The sequence below is a fragment of the Oncorhynchus mykiss genome, chromosome 1 (assembly GCF_013265735.2).
Source record: "Oncorhynchus mykiss isolate Arlee chromosome 1, USDA_OmykA_1.1, whole genome shotgun sequence".
Classification (NCBI taxonomy): domain Eukaryota; kingdom Metazoa; phylum Chordata; class Actinopteri; order Salmoniformes; family Salmonidae; genus Oncorhynchus; species Oncorhynchus mykiss.
The window spans coordinates 57,871,340-57,892,758 of NC_048565.1; the positions used below are offsets into that span (position 1 = coordinate 57,871,340).

General features: G+C 41.9%; 1 protein-coding gene across 1 annotated transcript in view; it reads left to right on the forward strand.

Annotated features, from left to right (window-relative positions):
• wdr11 (WD repeat domain 11) overlaps positions 1–21,419 on the forward strand; it is a 131,855-nt gene that overhangs the window by 65,206 nt on the left and 45,230 nt on the right. The window contains exons 12-16 of the mRNA XM_021605791.2: positions 2,630–2,736; positions 4,868–4,943; positions 5,719–5,827; positions 7,597–7,721; positions 8,769–8,919. Coding sequence (XP_021461466.2) covers positions 2,630–2,736; positions 4,868–4,943; positions 5,719–5,827; positions 7,597–7,721; positions 8,769–8,919 — 568 coding nt within the window. The remainder of the gene's footprint in view (positions 1–2,629; positions 2,737–4,867; positions 4,944–5,718; positions 5,828–7,596; positions 7,722–8,768; positions 8,920–21,419) is intronic.

The following is a 21,419-nucleotide window of genomic DNA, read 5'->3' on the forward strand; positions in this document are numbered from 1 at the left end:
TCTCTCATGGAATAGCCTTCATTTCTCAGAACAATAATAGACTGACGAGTTTCAGAAGAAAGTAATTTGTTTCCGGCCATTTTGAGCCTGTAATTGAACCCACAGATGCAGATGCTGATCCAGATACTGAACTAGTCTAATGAAGGCCAGTTGTATTGCTTCTTTAATCAGGACAACAGTTTTCAGCTGTGCTAACATAATTAAAAAAGTGTTTTCTAATGATCAATTAGCCTTTTAAAATGATAAACTTGGATTAGCTAACACAGCGTTCCATTGGAACACATGAGTGATGGTTGCTGATAATGGGCCTATGTAGATATTCCAGTAAAAATCAGCCGTTTCCAGCTACAATAGTAATTTACAACATTAACAACGTCTACACTGTATTTCTGATCAATTTGATATAAAACCTTTTTTTTTTCAAAAACAAGGACATTTATAAGTGACCCCAAACTTTTGAACGGTAGTGTAAGTATTCAGACCCTTTACTCAGTACTTTGTTGAAGCACCTTTGGCAGGTTATAGCCTTGAGTCTTCTTTGGTATGATGCTTGGCACACCTATATTTGGGGAGCTTCTCCCATTCTTCTCTGCAGATCCTCTCAAGCTCAAGCTCAGTTTGGATGGGGAGCATCGCTGCGCAGCTATTTTCGGAGATGTTAGATCGTGTTCAAGTCTGGGTTCTGGCTGGGCCACTCAAGGACATTCAGAGACCTGACCTGAAGCCACTCCTACATTGTCTTGGCTGTGTGTTTATGGTCGTTGTTCTGTTGGAAGGTGAAACTTCACCCCAGTCTGAGCGTTCTGAAGCAGGTTTTCATCAAGGATCTCTCTGTACTTGGTTCACATAATCTTTCCCTCGATTCTGATTAGTCTCTCGGTCACTGCCGGTGAAAAACATCCCCAAAGCACGATGCTGCCACCACCATGCTTCACAGTAGGGATGGTGCCAGGCTTCCTCCTGATTCCAAGTGGGCTGTCATGTGCCTTTTACTGAGGAGTGGCTTCCGTCTGGCAACTCTACCATAAAGGCTTGGTCTGGTGGAGTGCTGCAGAGATGGTTGACCTTCTGGAAGGTTCTCTCATCTCGACAGTGGAACTCTGTAGCTTTCCTGACCAAGGCCCTTCTCCCCCGATTGCTCAGTTTGGCCGGGTGGCCAGGTCTAGGAAGAGTCTTGTTCGTTCAAAACTTTTTCCATTTAAGAATGATGGAGGCCACTGTGTTTTTGAGGACCTACAATACTGCAGAAATGTTGGCTGTGTAAGTAAAAAAATGCGTTGGTCACATTTATTCACCTTACTCAAAACTTCATATTTGTTAGGAGGCTAAAACCATGATTTGGTCAAAAAGTACATCATCCTTATGATTCCTGTAATGAAAGTGTCTGCCTGCCTGCCCCTGTTTCGGTGGGGCCTGCTGCTGTGTCAAGCGAGCCACGCTCTTCTTTCCTGGGGAGAAAAAAAAGCTCCTGGAGAAAGAAAGTGTTTTGATTGTAATAACATTTTAAATCCAATTGTGGTGAAAGTACAACTATCCTGCTGTATTTCTCAAGTCTGAATTTTGAGCTCTCTAGCAACAATTTTTCTAACAATATAGTTTATATGGCTTTGAGATATGGAGCCTGCGAAATGCGCATTAGGCATTGCGAGTGCATAGTCCTCATTGGGGCAGTAGGTTACAACTGCAATGTTTTGGATAAAATATAAATTATAAAATTAAATATACTTTTTGATTAGTACATGGCTACTAACAGTGGGTATTGTCCTTAGTTAGTAATCTAGCTGTGTTTTGAGTTTCCAGTTACTGAGGTGGTGAGTTATCCCCAAATAAATTAGCCTATGATATTAGAGCACATAAAGTTACAGGCAATTTCATTTTATTGAACAAAATGTTTTATCTAGAGCCCTATTTTAACAGTAAAATATAACAACAATAGCATAATTGTCTACCCAAAATGCAATATTTGAATCACAACATATGTATCATCTCAGTTAGCAATGCTCTCTGCCTCCGTGAGTCTTCTCCCTGCTGACAGAGGGCCAGTGGTGAGATGTATAATATGAGGTGTGTGTGTGTCGTTAGGGTGGAAATCAGGCCAGTTCAGCCCTGAAATGGCAAAGGAGGGACGTCGGGCTATTTTGCTTCTAATATTAATTTTAGGGTAAAATGTAGAAATGAATCATGTGGCTATTTAGGATCTCATTACAGCATGGTGCTTACTGTGAGCTGCTCCCTTTCTGTGCCTGTCAAACCCCTCAAAGGGCTCTCTGCTGGATTGTTGTCTCTTTGATTCCATGGAAAGTTTTAGTGGTGTTGCCAACTATTCTGTAATCGCTATTCTACAGTTGTAGGCACTAAAAAGTCTTAAATGTATTGTTTAAAATGTATTTGTTAGCTTAGGGGAATGTCAGAAAAAGGTCTGAGTTTTTATTATTTGAAACGGGCAAGTGCCCTGTATTCAATGGAATGCTCTATCACCTCCTAGCTTTAGTGCTTGCAAATGTAGTGTTTGTTTTATTTCTATGAAGGTTTGAGTGAAATGTAGATGGAAAACTAACTCATCAGACAAAGGCTGATGAGGCATGTTAATGTTTTTTTTTTAATCGGACTTTCAATGTGTGTTCTGCAGAGGTATAGAATGGGTCAGTCTCACCAGCTTCCTCTCCTTTGCCACTTCAACCCCCAACAATGCTGGACTGGTGAGGAATGAGCTTCAGCACGTCGACCTTCCCACTGGTGAGTTGCGCACATGGTCACGTATGCACTCACTTGCACACACATCTATACTCTCAAGGTCTACACATGCACGCACACCATAATGCACACAAACATGCACAATCCTTTCTGTGTTACTCTAAGGCACTTTTTATTTTTTGGGCCTACCCCGGCCAAACCTGGATGACGGCCAGTTGTGGGCCGCCCTATGGGACTCCCAATCACGGCTGGTTATGATTCAGCCTTGATTCAAACCAGGGTGCCTGTAGTGATGCTTCTAGCAATGAGATGCAGTACCTTAGACTGCTGCGCCACTCGAGACTTCCCTCCCCATAGCTCTCTAGGGATACACGTTCAAGTCTGAACACTCTCCATTACACTGTGATAACGCAGCTGGAGTGTGTCAGGGCTGGCAGTGAAATTGTATCACACACTGCCCCAATGTTTCTCTCCCCCGTTGAAACTTGTCTTAATGACTAGGATCCCTGCAGGGAAATACTGTACATAAGGAAAGGTAAGGAAAGGAGAGAGAGGAATAAGGAGAAGAAGAGTTTGTGAGAGGATACAGGGATGACCATATAGTATGCAAGAGATGGAGAGCTCAGGAGACAGGGAAAATGAAAGACACAATTAATTTGGGGTCAGTTCTTGTTTCAGCACCAGCCAAGCCTTTTCCACAGTTCAGTTGAAGGGTGAGCCACTCACTTACGACACCCAGGCTGGATAAATAAAATTGAACAGGCCAGAGCATTAGGTTTGGTGTTTGGCCCAGCCACATTAGAATTCAAAGGACCTTATAGCGGTTCTATATGTCACAGAGATGAAAGTCTGTTAGCAACTTAGAATGAGGGGGAGTCTAAAGATGCTAGGGAACTAGGATTGGCTGCTAATATGACTAGGATTGTGCCTTTGGCTTCTGGACAATACATTTGAAATGAAAACCGATACAACAGGCAAAAAATGGCATAGAGGTGGGTCCAATAGGGAAGTAAATGGAAATACATTTCCCAAAATTATAGAATTACTCCGGTCTAAACATGAATAAAATACTTCACCAGAAAGCATGACTTGGCCACAGAGGAATCGAGGATTATTAGCTTCTTTAAAAACAATTGCTGTGGATTGTTTCAAATCACAAGCTCGTAGGCCTATGCCTATTTGGGAACCCCACAATTTGGGCAGCACGCAATAGACCTAGCTGATTATTGAGTTGCGGCTGTCAGTGAAAAGCATGTAAAATATTTTGGGGAGGGGTGTGTGGCGAAGATATAGTTGCGTTTCTCTCCAGTAGTAAATGTGCAGTCAACCCCTGTCATTTGGTTACATTAATTTATGTTAATGCATGTATTCATTACAGTCATTTACCGTTCTCATTCTCGGAGTGGAAACGTTGCTTGCAGAGTTCATAACCTGCTACACGTGTGAGAAACTAGTTTTAGTTTATTTCATCATCGTCATTTGTTATCATGTTATCATTTTCTTTTGTTTGGAATTTTCCGTGTGAGTAAAAGCATGTGTCTGGTTTCTCTGTCCTGATAACAGTAATTGAGACGGTGATCAGAAGCTGTGGGTGACACACACACACAAGCCGGATGCCTCACCTGCACTACTCCCCAGTCTCTTCACCTGCAATCTTGCCTTGTGTCACTTCATCTGCGTCCCTTTTGCCCCTGCAACAAACATCCTAGGCAGTTGTTGAGAGTTCCCACCTCTCCTACTTGTGCTTAGTTTGGGTTGCTGTGCTCTCTCACTTGTACATTTTACAGGCAACCTCCTTTAATGTCCTCTGCAAAGTGCATCAGCATTTTTTGGTGTAGTAGAGTACAACTGAGGTTTATTCTTGTTTTTGCCTTCCGGCATTTTGAGTAGATAAGGGACACTTGATTCATGAGAATATTATATTGTTTGTGAGTAAAATGAGTTCGCTGCAGCAGATCTAAAGTGGCATATTCTCTTAGCTGGCGGAAATTCGAAGTTATTACCACCACGTCTTACAACTGTAATGCAGGGGTTCCCCAGGGATCCATCTTAGGCCCTATACTCTTTAGCTAATATATAAATGACCATCCTTATGTGTTTCATGAGGTTGAATGATTTCATGCTCTATTTTTCTCTCGATCTCTCCTTCCTCTCTCTCTCCTTCCTCTCCTAGGCAGGTGCTTTGCATTCCGAGGCGAACAGGGGAATGACGAGCCTGCCATTGAGATGATGAAAGTGTCTCATCTGAAGTGAGTCCCCTACACACAGCCGCCTCTTTACACCTGCCACACTCACGTACGCACACACACCCTTCACCTTAACTGCCACTGTCGCCTCTTTCTTTCTCGTCTCCCCACCGGGTGTTTTTTTTATTAAGCCTATGTGCCGTCAAGGGATATCCATTTCCTTTAATTGTCCAGGGCATACTCTCTCATTCTGTTCCTGCTACTGAGCTGTTGTCAGAAGCACATGCTTTTGATGGCTAAAGGCCCTCTAAAGAGCTCTCTGCATGCATGCATGAAGGAGGGAAGGAAGGAAGGAGGGAGGGAGGGAGAAAGATAGAGAGGGGGATGGTGAGAGAGAGCGATTGAGAGAAAGGGCGAGCCGGAGATGGTGAGGGGTAAAGAGAGTGTTAGACAAAAGAGGGAGGGTGAGAGATTTACCTTTGCAAGGGCTCAGCTGTCTCATCAGGACAAAGCACCCTTAATGAAACTTCAGACAAAGTACTGTAGCAGTGTAATGCTTCTGCTCTTTGTCTCTGTTCCCTGAGAGCTAATTTATATTCTGATGCTATTTGTTCTTTCCCTAGAACAGCATGAACTCCAGGACAGCACAGGGCGCCCTTCACACAAAGAATGGATGTTTGAAATCTGTTTGTGCTTGCTTGCGTGTGCAAGCTCGTGTGTGTACGGATGTGTGTGTCTTTGAGAGAGAAAGTGTCCCATAGAGCACATGGGGATGATTTTGATGGTACAGACTGTGATGTTCCTGTACTGCGGTGTGTGTGTGTGTTGTACCCTACAGGCAGTACCTGGTGGTGGTGTTCAGAGACAAGCCTCTGGAGCTGTGGGACGTCAGGACCGGCACCCTGCTACGAGAGATGGCCAAGAACTTCCCCACTGTCACTGCACTGGTACTGAACACACACACACAGAAACACCATAGCATACATGCATATACACCTAGGCATTGTAAACTGAGGCAATACTCTGCAAGAGTCTTCGTGTTGATTATTCTGTGTCTATCCAGTGCGTTCGGAAAGTATTCAGACCCCTTTACTTTTTACACATTTTGTTACATTACAGCCTTTTCTAAAATATATATTTTTTTAATTATCATCAATCTACACACAGTTCTACATAATGATGACAAAACTAAAAATAGGTTGGAACCACCCAAGACTCTTGCTAGAGCTGGCCGCCTGGAGAAACTGAGCAATTGTGGTAGAAGGGAATTGGTCAATTAGGTGACCAAGAGCCCGATGGTCAATCTGAAAGAACTCCAACGTTCTTCTCTAGAGATGGGAGAATCTTCCAGAAAGACAACCATCTCTGCAGTACTCCACCAATCAGGCATTTATAGTAGATTGGTCAGATTGATGCCACTCCTCAGTAAAAGGCACATGACAGCCCACTTGGATTTTGCCAGAAGGTACCTAAAGGACTCCATGACTGTGAGAAACAAGATTCTCTGGTGTAAAAATCCAAAATTGAACTCTTTGGCCTAAATGCCAAGCGACACATCTGGAGGAAACTTGGCACCATCCCTATGGTGAAGCATGGTGGTGGCAGCATCATGCTGTGGGGATGATTTTCAACGGTAGGGACTGGAACATTAGTCAGGATCAAGGGAAAGATGAACGGAGCAAAGTACGTAGAGATCATTGATGAAAATCTGCTCCAGAGTCCTCAGGACCTCAGACTGTGGCGAAGGTTCACCTTACAACAGGACAATGACCCTAAGCACACAGCTAAAACAATGCAGGAGTGGCTTTGGGACAAGTCTCTGAATGTCCTTGAATGGCCTAGCCAGAGCCCAGACTTGAACCTGATCTAACACCTCTGGAGAGACCAACGCTCCCCATCCAACCTGACAAAGCTTGAGAGGACTGCAGAGAAGAGTGGGAGAAACTCCACAAATACAGGTGTGCCAAGCTTGTAGCGTCATACCCAAGAAGACTGAAGTCTGTAATCGCTGCCAAAGGTGCTTCAACAAAGTACTGAGTAAATACTAATGTAAATGTAATATCTCCGTTTTTGTACGTTTACAAAAAAATCTAAAACCAGTTCTTTGTCATTATGGGGTATTGTGTGTAGATTGAGGGAAACATTTAATTTCAGAAATGTTCGAATAAGGCTGTAATGTAGCAAAATGTGGAAAAGTCAAGGGGTGTGAATACTTTCTGAATGCACTGTACTCCTGTGTACACATATTTTTATATTTTCAATTTGGAAGATTAGTTGGGAAAGTTATCCTCTCTCAGCAAGGACGTCGCTACATTAGTCCCAAGAAAAACTGATAAATGGAGAGTGATGTGGGCTGGAATGTCTGAGACACTGCAAATAGCAGCCACAGTAACAAAAATAATAATAATACATTCTCTCCCCAGCCCCTTACTGCCTGCTCATTTCCACATTGATTGCACCCTCCGGGCAAAATGGGGCAGTTGTTTTGGCCTCAATCCTGAATGATGAAACAGGGTATGGGAAAGAGTGGAGCTCTTTTGTGAATTTGTGGGTGTGGTTCCAAGGAAAACGTATGATGATTTAAAAAATAAAAAATACATCTCAATGTTTGTCCACCAACAATCGTGTTCTTCAAGATGTCAGGCAGCTGAAGAAATCTCCATGAACTGTGTGTGTGTCTGTGTGTGTCATGCACTTTTTGCGTTTGTGTGTGCAGGAGTGGTCACCCTCCCACAACCTGAAGAGTCTGAAGAAGAAACAGTTGTTAGCACGGGAGGCCATGGCCAGATATACCACTCTGTCTGACACCGAGCAGAGCAGCGTGGAGTCCTCCGTTATCAGGTCAGAGAGCAGGGGGCATGAAGGGGGGTGGGTCGCACCTCAGCACTAAGACCTAGAGTTTTGCCAAATGGTCAGAAAAAACTCCTGGCCCTACTCATCATAAATTAATAGAAAATTCTCAATGTGTCTTTCTTAATATTGTGCGTGTGTTTCTCGGGGTGAGACGTGGTGTAGGTACAGTGGGGAGAACAAGTATTTGATACACTGCCGATTTTGCAGGTTTTCCTACTTACAAAGCATGTAGAGGTCTGTCATTTTTATCATAGGTACACTTCAACTGTGAGAGACGGAATCTAAAACAAAAATCCAGTAAATCACATTGTATGATTTTTAAGTAATTTTCTTTGCAACTCTGCCTAAAAGACCAGAGTCGCCTCTTCGCTGTTGACGTTGAGACTGGTGTTCTTCGATCAATTAGCCTTTTAAAATGATAAACTTGGATTAGCCAGCACAACGTGCCATTGGAACACAAGAGTAATGGTTGCTGATAATGGGCCTCTGTGCGGCTATGTAGATATTCCATAAATAATCTGCCGTTTCCAGCTACAATAGTCATTTACAACATTAACAATGTCTACACTGTTTTTCTGATCAATTTGATGTTTTTGTAATGTTCAAAAAATGTGCTTTTCTTTCAAAAACAAGGACATTTCTATGTGACCCCAAACTTTTGAACAGTAGTGTATCTAGTCATGAGTGGATGGTCGGATGGCCGGAATGTATTTATAATATATTGATTGTACACTGCAAATTGACCACAACTAAGCCCAAAAATAAATTTTATTTGAAAATAACAATTTCATGCCTTGATCACATTGAGACACAATCACGTCACTTGTTATTTATGGGAATACTTGGGAACAGATTTCCTAAATTAAACACATTTTTAGCTGAATTCCTTGTCTTTTTTTGACAAAAACTAAAATCTAAAATGGGACAAAAAATTATGTTGTCTGGTTTTGCCCTGCGTGTTTCTGACCCCTGATCTAGCCCTTGCTTTATCAGTGGTCCTCACTTTAATAGTAAAATGTGTTTATGTGTCTGTAGTCTTCTGCAGGATGCAGAAAGTAAATCGGAGGGAGGAGGCCAGGCCATCTCAGCGAGGGAACACTTTGTGTTCACAGACACAGACGGACAGGTGTACCACATCACTGTCGAGGGGAATACCGTCAAAGACGGTGCCCGCATTCCCCCAGACGTGAGTCTTAACTCAATCTCCTCTCCCATCTTCTCCTTCATGGATGCTGATCTAATGCTACTGTAATTGTACATGCTAAGTCTACACTCTACATTCTCCTCTTTACTCTCCAGTAGAGGTCGACTGATTAATCGCAATGGCCGATTTAATTAGGGCCGATTTCAAGTTTTCATAACAATTGGAAATCGGTAATTTTGGATGCCGATTTTGCCTTTAAAAAAAAAAAAATGTACACCTTTATTTAATATTTATTTAACTAGGTAAGTCAGTTAAGAACACAATCTTATTTTCAATGACGGTGGGTTAACTGCCTTGTTCAGGGGCAGAACGACAGATTTTTACCATGTCAGCTCAGGGATTCAATCTTGCAACCTTACGGTTAACTAGTCCAACGCTCTAACCACCTGCCTCACGAGGCGAATGCAGTAAGAAGCCAAGGTAAGTTGCTAGCTAGCATTAAACTTAATCATAATCACTAGTTATAACTACACATGGTTGATGATATTACTAGTTTATCTCGCGTGTCCTGCTTGCATATAATCAATGCAGTGCGCATTCGCGAAAAAGGACTGTCGTTGCTCCAACGTGTACCTAACCATAAACATCAATGCCTTTCTTAAAATCAATACACAGAAGTATATATTTTTAAACCTGCATATTTAGCTAAAAGAAATCCATGTTATCAGGCAATATTAACCAGGTGAAATTGTGTCACTTCTCTTGCATTCATTGCACGCAGAGTCAGTGTATATGCAACAGTTTGGGCCGCCTGGCTCATTGTGAACTAATTTGCCAGAACTTTACGTAATTTTACGCAATTATGACATAACATTGAAGGTTGTGCAATGTAACAGGAATATTTAGACTGATGGATGCCACCCATTAGATAAAATACAGAACGGTTCCGTATTTCACTGAAAGAATAAATGTTTTGTTTTCGAGATGATCGTTTCCGGATTCGACCATATTAATGACCTAAGGCTCATATTTCTGTGTGTTATTATGTTTAAGTCTATGATTTGATAGAGCAGTCTGACTGAGTAGACACTAGCAGGCTCATAAGCATTCATTCAAACAGCACTTTCGTGCGTTTTGCCAGCAGCTCTTCTGTGTAGGCTGGTGTAACGATGTGATGTGAAATGGCTAGCTAGTTAGCGGGGTGTGGGCTAATAGCGTTTCAAACGTCACTCGCTCTGAGACCTGGAGTGGTTGTTCCCCTTGCTCTGCATGGGTAATGCTGCACTTTACTTTCTTCTCCAACACTTTGTTTTTGCATTATTTAAACCAAATTGAACATGTTTCATTATTTATTTGCGGCTAAATTGATTTTATTGATGTATTATATTAAGTTAAAATAAGTGTTCATTCAGTATTGTTGTAATTGTCATTATTACAAATACATTTTATAAATCGGCCGATTAAACGGTATTGGCTTTGTTTGTCCTCCAATAAACGGTATCGGCGTTGAAAAATCATAATCGGTCGACCTCTATTCTCCAGACGTACTGTATACTCTAGTTCTCTACCTCCTCACTTCTGCTTCTCACTTCTGCTTCTCTTCTTCCTCTCCCTGCCCTTTTCTTTTAGACCCAACTTCCTTTCCATACATATTCTCTACCTCATTCTTCACCTCTTCTCCACACCCTTCTTTCTCTCTCCTCCCCCACTGATCTCCACTCTCCGTACATACTTTATCTCCCTCACCTCTTCCTTGTCTCTTTTTCAGTCCATTTCATTGATTTCTTCCGCTCAAATTGAATATCTCTGCTTAGCAAGCCTTTAACAGCCCTCTATTTTTTCAGAGAGCAGGCTGTCAGAGCTGTGGATGGTTTTGGTTTGTGCTGTTCTAAATGGTTTATTTTGTTTTCCAATTCAGTGCACTTGGATTTTTTGGGGGGCAAATTATATAATGCGACCTCTTACTAAGGCTTTTGCACACTCCCAGAGCGTAAGTGGGGATAGAACTGCAGCTCAAGATAGAACTTCAGCTCTTTTCTAACAAAGTCCACAAATGTTGTTTCATTAAGGAGGGACGCGTTTAAGTCTCCACCTTCGTGAGATAGACTTTTGTCCTAAATCTCACGTCGCCATCAATGGTGAATGGTCCAACAAAGTTATTGGAAGTGTCTCACAATCCATTATCCTATAGGCTTCAGACTTAGTGGTAAAGAAGTAGTCAATGTGTAAATAGAGTAAGTAGCGGCTTGAATAAAATGTGAAGTCTCTCACTTGGATAAAGGTATCTCAATACTTCAACCAATCCCACTTCTAGACCGTGGATAATCAGTGACTGACTCCCTCATCCTAGAGGGTGGAGTTGATGGTGACATCTCCCCCCCATTAGGAGTAAGTCAGAGCTATTCTCCAAGAAAAGGTTATATTTTTGATAAACCCTTGATCAATCATCCTCGTTGGGATCATACACTTTTAGCAATGATACATTCACCCCATCTATAGTTCCATCCACTAATATGAACCTAAACTCTGTATCCCTATGAAAGGAGCTGGCATTGAAGTTAACTGACCTGTGCACTAGAATTGCTACCCCCCTTTTCCATTCTGATATATGAGATTAATAGAATATTGTATTAGCTCATGTTCTATTCAGTTTCTCATGCTCGTTATCCGATAAATGTGTTTCTTGCAGAAATGCAAACTGACATCCAAGTTTCAACTGATAGAGTACTTTCTTTTTCTTAATTACCCTATGAATGCCTTGCTTATTACCTTAATTGGTCCCTAATGTTTTATAAGCCGATGAGATGACATTTGAAACCATTCCAGTAAGAAAGGGAAGTTTGGTGGTAGTTTCAGCATGTCTCTGAGTAAGTGTTCAACCCACTGCACACTATAAATGTTATGCGACCCCGTAGAGTCTCAAGCTGCACCTCATAAACTTCTTGAGTGCCTCACACCTGTCCTAGAGCCGTCTGTCCCTCCGTAGCAGGTATGAGAAGAGGCGGTCAGTGCGAATGCACCCATCCTCCACTGTTCTAACTTGATTCTCTGCCTCAGTCACCCTTTCACCGAGTCCCTTAACAGATTGTTCCAGCTTAGCTATGGGAGCTTGTCATCTTACTCAGGCTTTTGTTCATCTCCTGTCGGAATTTTCTGCATTGTTAGAATTGTGCTCACTTTGCTTGCCTGTGACATGTGGGTGCGCATCACCATCGTCGGCACTATGTGGCGAGGGACTGCGGCTCCTCATGTCGTTTTGTTTTCCCTTCGGGACTGACTTTGTCAAATTGCTGGTGTTTCTTTTATGCCTACTCACACTGAATCTATTCCAGGTGTTTAACACAAACTTGGGGTAAAAAAAAAAAAAAGGTGACTGGAGGTAGATTTAGTTTAGGATGGATGGTGCTGTGCCTAACAAGCAGCCATTAGTTAGATTGAACACAGAAAATGCAGCTCTCTCTCGATCTCTTACTGGGGGCAGAATGAGCACAGCCTGTTATAATTTTGGGGGGATATTAATCAAGAGGGATTAGGCCTATTTCTGTTCTGCATGTGGTGTTCAGAGTTTATGCTCTTACATAATTCTGCATGCAGGGTTTTAATTGGGTGTTTTTCCCATTTGGCAAATTCTTGTTTTGTAAGCGGACCCTACACTTCGCTGCCATATATAGTGCAATTTGTAAAAAAAAATATTTGAATATTTTTAGCCAGATCCTAATTGGTGCGTCTAATTTGATAGATATTTTAATGGCATAGAAAGCCCTCCTTGTTTTGTGTTTCAAATTGTTTTGTCACATATGTACAGTGCCTTCCGAAAGTATTCATACCCCTCGACTTATTCCACATTTTGTTGTTACAGCCTGAATAAAACATGTATTAAATAGATTTATAGATCCCTTAGTGACAGTGAAAACATGTTTTTTTGAGATTATAGCACATTTCTTGGGAAAATGAAATACAGAAATGTCTGATTTACATAAGTATTCATACCTCTGAGTCAATACATATTAGAATCACCTTTGGCAGCGTTTTACAGCTGTGAGTCTTTCTGGGTAAGTCTATAAGAGCTTTGCACACCTGGATTGTACAATATTTCTTCAAGCTCTGTCAAGTTGGTTGTTGATCATTGCTAGACAAGTCTTGCCATAGATTTTCAAGCTGATTTAAGTCAAAAATTTAACTAGGTCACTCATGAACATTTAATGTCATCTTGGTAAGCAACTCCAGTGTATATTTGGCCTTGTTTTTAGGCTATTGTCCTGCTGAAAGGTGCATTTGTCTCCCAGTGTCTGTTGGAAAGCAGAATGAACCAGGTTTTCCTCTAGGATTTTGCCTGTGCTTAGCTCTATTCCGTTTATTTTTATGCAAAAAAAAACTCTCTAGTCCTTGCCCATGACAAGCATACCCGTAACATGATGCAGCCACCACCATGCTTGAAAATATGAAGTGGTACTCAGTGATGTGTTGGATTAGCACCAAGCATAACGCTATATTCAGGACATAAAGTATTTTTGTTGTTGCAGTTTTACTTTAGTGCCTTATTGCAAACAGGATGCATGTTTTGGAATATTTTTATTCCGTACAGGCTTCCTAATTTTCACTCTGTCATTTAGGTTAGTCTTGTGGAATAATTACAATGTTGTTGCTCTGTCTTCAGTTCTCATATTACAGCCATTCAACTCTGTTTTAAAGTCACAATTGGCCTCATGGTGAAATCCCTGGGCGGTTTCCTTCCTCTCCGGCAACTGAGTTAGGAAGGACACCTGAATCTTTGTGGTGACTGGTTGTATTGACACAATATCCAAAGTGTAATTAACCCCCTAGAGTCGATTTGATTCACCGTCCTGTCAATCTAAGTAACATAATAAATAAATAAATATCTGTCAATTTAAGCGAGAGATCTGCCAATGTCGCAATTCCACATCTGTGGTGAAAGGCGGCAGAGCTGGAGCAGTGTTTGTCGCACCATGAGACATGCCAAAAATCATTCTTCTCATGAAAACGTCTCTAGCACCCGAAACTGTTGGACCACTCTGTGACCACTCTATGGGCAGTGGAGACTCATGAACACAATGCTGTTCTCGGTTTTGCTCATAAGTGTCATGGGACTCATCTGAAGGTAACCAGTACCAGTTAAAAACAATGGAAGTACCCAAAAAAAAGGGGTTAAATATGTGTAAAAAAATATATAATACACTGCTCAAAAAAATAAAGGGAACACTAAAATAACACATCCTAGATCTGAATGAATGAAATATTCTTAAATACGTTTTTCTTTACATAGTTGAATGTGCTGACAACAAAATCACACAAATTATCAATGAAAATAAAATGTATCAACCCATGAAGGTCTGGATTTGGAGTCACACTCAAAATTGAAGTGGAAAACCACACTACAGGCTGATCCAACTTTGATGTAATGTCCTTAAAACAAGTCTAAATGAGGTTCAGTAGTGTGTGTGGCCTCCACGTGCCTGTATGACCTCCCTACAAAGCATGGGCATGCTCCTGATGAGGTGGCGGATGGTCTCCTGAGGGATCTCCTCCCAGACCTGGACTAAAGCATCCGCCAACTCCTGGACAGTCTGTGGTGCAACGTGGCGTTGGTGGATGGAGCGAGACATGATGTCCCAGATGTGCTCAATTGGATTCAGGTCTGGGGAACGGGCGGGCCAGTCCATAGCATCAATGCCTTCCTCTTGCAGGAACTGCTGACACACTCCAGCCACATGAGGTCTAGCATTGTCTTGCATTAGGAGGAACCCAGGGCCAACCGCACCAGCATATGGTCTCACAAGGGGTCTGAGGATCTCATCTCGGTACCTGATGGCAGTCAGGCTACCTCTGGCGAGCACATGGAGGGCTGTGCGGCCCCCCAAAGAAATGCCATCCCACACCATGATTGACCCACCGCCAAACCGGTCATACTGGAGGATGTTGCAGGCATCAGAACGTTCTCCACGGCGTCTCCAGACTCTGTCACGTCTGTCACATGTGCTCAGTGTGAACCTGCTTTCATCTGTGAACAGCACAGGGCGCCAGTGGTGAATTTGCCAATCTAGGTGTTTTCTGGCAAATGCCAAACTTCCTGCACGGTGTTGGACTGTAAGCACAACCCCCACCTGTGGACGTCGGGCCCTCATACCACCCTCATGGAGTCTGTTTCTGACCGTTTGAGCAGACACATGCACATTTGTGGCCTGCTGGAGGTCATTCTTCAGGACTCTGGCAGTGCTCCTCCTGCTCCTCCTTGCACAAAGGCGGAGGTAGCGGTCCTGCTGCTGGGTTGTTGCCCTCCTATGGCCTCCTCCACGTCTCCTGATGTACTGGCTGTCTCCTGGTAGCGCCTCCATGCTCTGGACACTACTCTGACAGACACAGCAAACCTTCTTGCCACAGCTCGCATTAATGTGCCATCCTGGATGAGCTGCACTACCTGAGCCACTTGTGTGGGTTGTAGACTCCGTCTCATGCTACCACTAGAATGAAAGCACCGCCAGCATTCAAAAGTGACCAAAACATCAGCCAATAAGCATGAGAACTGAGAAGTGGTCTGTGTTCACCACCTGCAGAACCACTCCTTTATTGGGGGTGTCTTGCTAATTGCCTATAATTTCCCCCTGTTGTCTATTCCATTTGCACAACAGCATGTGAAATTTATGGTCAATCAGTGTTGCTTCCTAATTGGACAGTTTGATTTCACAGAAGTGTGATTGACTTGGAGTTACATTGTGTTGTTTAAGTGTTCCCTTTATTTTTTTGAGCATTGTATATTATTATATATATATTTTTTTACACGTATTTAACCCCTTTTTTGGGTACTTCCAGTCTGGTTCATCCTTGGGAGCAATTTCCAAATGCCTGAAGGTACCAAGTTCATCTGTACAAACAATAGTACGCAAGTATAAACACCATGGGACCATGCAGCCATCATCCCGCTCAGGAAGGAGATACGTTCTGTCTCCTAGAGATGAACATACTTTGGTGCGAAAAGTGCAAATCAATCCCAGAACAGCAGCAAAGGACCTTGTGAAGATGCTGGAGGAAACACGTACAAAAGTATCTATATCCACAATAAAATGAGTCCTATATCGACATAACCTAAAAGGTTCCATCTGCAAGGAAGAAGTCACTGCTCCAAAACATCCATAAAAAAGCCAGACTACGGTTTTCAACGGCACATGGGACAAAGATCGTAGAGAAGTGTCCTCTGGTCTGATGAAACAAAAATAGAACTGGTTGGCCATAATGACCATCGTTATGTTTGGAAGAAAAAGGGGGAAGCTTGCAAGCTGAAGAACACCATCCCAACCTTGAAGCACGGGAGTGGCAGCATTATGTTGTGGAGGTGCTTTGCTGCAGGAGGGACTGGTGCACTTCACAAAATAGATGGCATCAGGGGGAAGGAAAATGATGTGGAAATTTCGAAGCAACATCTTAAGACATCAGTCAGGAAGTTAAAGCTTGGTTGCAAATGGGTCTTCCAAATGGACAATGACCCCAAGCATACTTCCAAAGTTGTTGCAAAATGCTTAAGGACAGCAAAGTCAAGGTATTGGAGTGGCCATCACAAAGCCCTGACCTCAATCCTATAGAAAATTTGTCGGCAGAACTGAAAAAAATGTGTGCTAGCAAGGAGGCCTAAATCCCTGACTCAGTTACACCAAGTCTGTCAGGAGGAATGGGCCAAAATTCACCCAACTTATTGTCGGAAGCTTGTGGAAGGCTACCTGAAACGTTTGACCCAAGTTAAACAATTTAAAGGTAATGCTACCAAATACTAATTGAGTGTATGTAAACTTCTGACCCACAGGGAATGTGATGAAAGTAGTAAAAGCTGAAATAAATCATTCTCTCTACTATTATTCTGACATTTCACATTCTTAAAATAAAGTGGTCATCCTAACTGACCTAAGACAGGGAGTTTTTACTTGGATTAAATGTCAGGAATTGTGAAAAACTGAGTTTAAATGTATTTGGCGAAGGTGAATGTAAACTTCCGACTTCAACTGTATACATACATACATGCATGCATGCATACATACATGCATACATACATGCGCATACAGTGGGGCAAAAAAGTATTTAGTCAGCCACCAATTGTGCAAGTTCTCCCACTTAAAAAGATGAGAGAGGTAATTTTCATCATAGGTACACTTCAACTATGACAGACAAAATGAGAAAAACAAATCCAGAAAATCACATTGTAGGATTTTTAATGAATTTATTTGCAAATTATGGTGGAAAATAACAAAAGTTTATCTCAATACTTTGTTATATACCCTTTGTTGGCAATGACAAAGGTCAAACGTTTTCTGGAAGTCTTCACAAGGTTTTCACACACTGTTGCTGGTATTTTGGCCCATTCCTCCATGCAGATCTCCTCTAGAGCAGTGATGTTTTGGGGCTGTTGCTGGGCAACACGGACTTTCAACTCCCTCCAAAGATTTTCTATGGGGTTGAGATCTGGAGACTGGCTAGGCCACTCCAGGACCTTGAAATGCTTCTTACGAAGCCACTCCTTCATTGCCCGGGCGGTGTGTTTGGGATCATGCTGAAAGACCCAGCCACGTTTCATCTTCAATGCCCTTGCTGATGGAAGGAGGTTTTCACTCAAAATCTCACGATACATGGCCCCATTAATTCTTTCCTTTACACGGATCAGTCGTCCTGGTCCCTTTGCAGAAAAACAGCCCCAAAGCATGATGTTTCCACCCCATGCTTCACAGTAGGTATGGTGTACTTTGGATGCAACTCAGCATTCTTTGTCCTCCAAACACAACGAGTTGAGTTTTTACCAAAAGTTATATTTTGGTTTCATCTGACCATATAACATTCTCCCTATCTTCTTCTGGATCATCCAAATGCTCTCTAGCAAACTTCAGATGAGCCTGGACATGTACTGGCTTAAGCAGGGGGACACGTCTGGCACTGCAGGATTTGAGTCCCTGGCGGCGTAGTGTGTTACTGATGGTAGGCTTTGTTACTTTGGTCCCATCTTTTTAAGTGGGAGAACTTGCACAATTGGTGGCTGACTAAACTTTTTTGCCCCACTGTATATCATTTTAAAGCTATGCTCGTTGTTAATCCCACCACAGTGTCCAATTTCAAATAGGCTTTTCAGTGAAAGCACTACAAGCGATTGTTAGGTCTCCACTAAACCACAATAAGCACAGCCATTTTCCAGCAAAATATAGCATTCACAAAAACCAGAAATAAAGATAATTCAAGGTTAGTGATTCATTTTATCTTCATCAGATGACACTCATAGGACTTCATGTTAGACAATACATGCATATTTTGTTTGATAAAGTTCATATTTATATAAAAAAAAAATCTGAGTTTACATTGGCGCGTTAGATTCACTAGTTCCAAAAACATCAATTGATTTTGCATAGCCACATCATTCAACAGAAATACTCATCATAAATGTAGATTATAATACAGTTATACACATGGAATTATAGATATACCTCTCCTTAATGCAACCACTGTGTCAGATTTCAAAAAAACTTTATGGATAATGAAACGCATGCAGTAATCTGAGACGGCGCTCAAAAGTAAAAACACCACAGCCTCAAAGATGGCATCAACATAAACAAGAAATTACATGATAAATATTCCCTTACCTTTGATGATCTACATCAGAAAGCACTCCAGGAATCCCAGGTCCACAATAAATGTTTGTTTTGTTCGGAAATGTCCGTTATTTATGTCCAAATACCTTCTTTTGTTAGCGCGGTTGGTATACATATCCAAACGCTAATTCTGGTCAGCGTTATATCGGACAAAAAGTGAAATTACCGGTCGAAGAAACATTTCAAGCTAAGTACAGAACCAATCATTAGGATGTTTTTAACATATAGTTTAAATAAAGTTCCAACCTTAGTATTCCTTCTTTTCTACGTGAGCAATGGAACGCAAGTGGCGACCATGAGGAAAAAGTGCAACAACAAAATGGCTGCTTGATGGACACCTGATATATTCTGCTCTCATTCACTCCCACAACAACATAGAACCCTCATTATAATGTATATTGATGGTTGACATCTAGATACAAGTGTTATACACAGAATTAAAGATAGAATTCTCCTTAATGCAACCGCTGTGTCAGATTTTCCAAAAACTTTATGGAAAAAGCATAATCTGAGAACGGTGCTCAGAGCCCAAAACAGCCAGAGGAATATCCGCAATTTTGGAATCAACAAAGTTAGTAACAGCACCATAAATATTCACTTACCTTTGATCTTCATCAGAAGGCACTCCCAGGAATCCCAGTTCGACAATAAATGACTGATTTGTTCCATAATGTTCCATCATTTATGTCCAAATAGCCACTTGTTACCGTGTTCAGCCCAGTAATCCATCTTCATGAGGCGCAAACATTTCGTCCAGACAAAAACTCTAAAAGTTCCGTTACAGTCCTTTAGAAACATGTCAAACGATGTATGGAATCAATCGTTTGGATGTTTTTAACATAAAACATCAATAATGTTCCAACCGGAGAATTACTTTGTCTTCAGAAAAGCATTGGAATGAGAGGTAACCCTGTCGGGAGCGCACGTCATGAAACCGAGGCTCTCTGCTCTCTACTCAGAGGCCTCATGAGCCCCTTCTTTATAGTAGAATCCTCAAACCAGTTTCTAAAGACGGTTGACATCTAGTGGAAGCCCTAGGAAGTGCAACCTCATCCATATCTCAATGTGTATTCAGTAGGCCAAGCTTTGAAAAACTACAAACCTCAGATGTCCTACTTCCTGGTAGGATTTTTCTCAGGTTTTTGCCTGCCATATGAGTTATGTTATAGTCAGACATCATTCAAACAGTTTTAGAAACTTCAGAGTGTTTTCTATCCAATACTAATAATAATATGCATATATTAGCATCTGGGACAGAGTAGGAGGCAGTTCACTCTGGGCACGCTATTCATCCAAAAGTGAAAATGCTGTTGCCTGTAATCCATGGCTTCTTGTTGGGGTATGTACGTACGGTCACTGTGATGGCGATGTCATCGATGTACTTATTGATGAAGCCGATGACTGATGTGGTTTACTCCTGATCGGCATCGGAGGAGTCCCGGAAGATATTCCAGTCTGTGCTAGGAAAACGGTCCTGTAGCTTAGCATCTGCTTCATCTGACTGCTTTTTTATTGATCTAGTCACTGGTGCTTCCTGATTTAAATTGTTGCTTGTAAGCAGTAATCAGGAGGATAGATTTATGGTCAGATTTGCCAAACGGAGGGCGAGAGAGAGCTTTGTATGCGTCTTTGTGTGGAGTAAAAGTGGTCCCGTTTTTTTCCCTCTGGCTGCACATTTAACTTGCTAATAGAAATTTGGAGAAACAGATTTAAGTATCCCTGTATTAAAGTCTCCGGCTACTAGGAGTGCCGCCTCTTGGTGAGCGTTTTCTTGTGTGCTTATGACGGAATACAGCTCATTCAATGCTGTCTCTGTGCCATCCTCAGTCTGTGGTGGTATGTAAACAGCTATGAAAAATACACTTAAAAACTCTCTAGGTAGATAGTGTGGTCTACTGCTTATCATGAGATACTCTACTTCCTTAGAAATCGTGCACCAGCTGTTATTTACAAAATACGTAGTCCACCACCCCTTGTCTTACCAGACGCCGCTGTTCTATCTTGCCAGTACAGCGTATAACCAGCCAGCTGTATGTTTATAGTGTCGTCGTTCAGCCACGACTCCGTGAAGCATAAGATATTACAGTTTTGAATGTCCGGTTGATAGTTTAAACTTCCGCGTAGGTCATCGATTTTATTCTCCAAAGATTGCACGTTTGCTAGTAGAATGGAAGGAAGTGAGGGTTTGTTCGATTGCCTACGAATTCTCAGAAGGGAGCCTGCCCTCTGAACACTTTTTCTCCGCCTCCGCTTCACGCAAATCACGGGGATCTGGGCCTGTTCACGAGAAAGCAGTATATCATTTGCGTCGGGCTCGTCAGTCGTTAAAGGGAAAAAAAGGATTCTGCCAGTCATTAGTGAGTAATCGCAGTCCTGATGTCCAGAAGTTATTTTCCATCATAAGAGAAGGTAGAGGCAACATTATGTACAAAATCAGTTTAGAAATAAGTTACAAACAACGCAAATAAACTAACAAAAAACACAATCGGTTGGGGACACACAAAACGTCAGCCTTCTTCGGCGCCATTGTCACTGATGTAAGACAGATGTATTCATTGCAGTTTCTATCTATTAATTGTCCAAATGCATGGCCACTTTCCCACGCTATATTGGTATAGAAATGTCCCAAATGCCTTACTATACTTCATTCACAAACATTCTATGAATTTATGAAAACGTGAAATCTGAATTTATGAAAACGTAAAAATGACCATATCTAAGATGTCTCTTAATATTTTAATAAGATTTAATGTTGCTAAAATGATGTCAGTTCCTCTTTAAGTTGATTACCAGAGGATTATTATGGAGTGATTGTAGGAATTTCTGAGTGAGAGTTATTTGGTTAAAGTTGCTTGGGTTGTTTGCGCTGTCCGCTCTGCTCTCCTCACCTCATAGCACCATCAC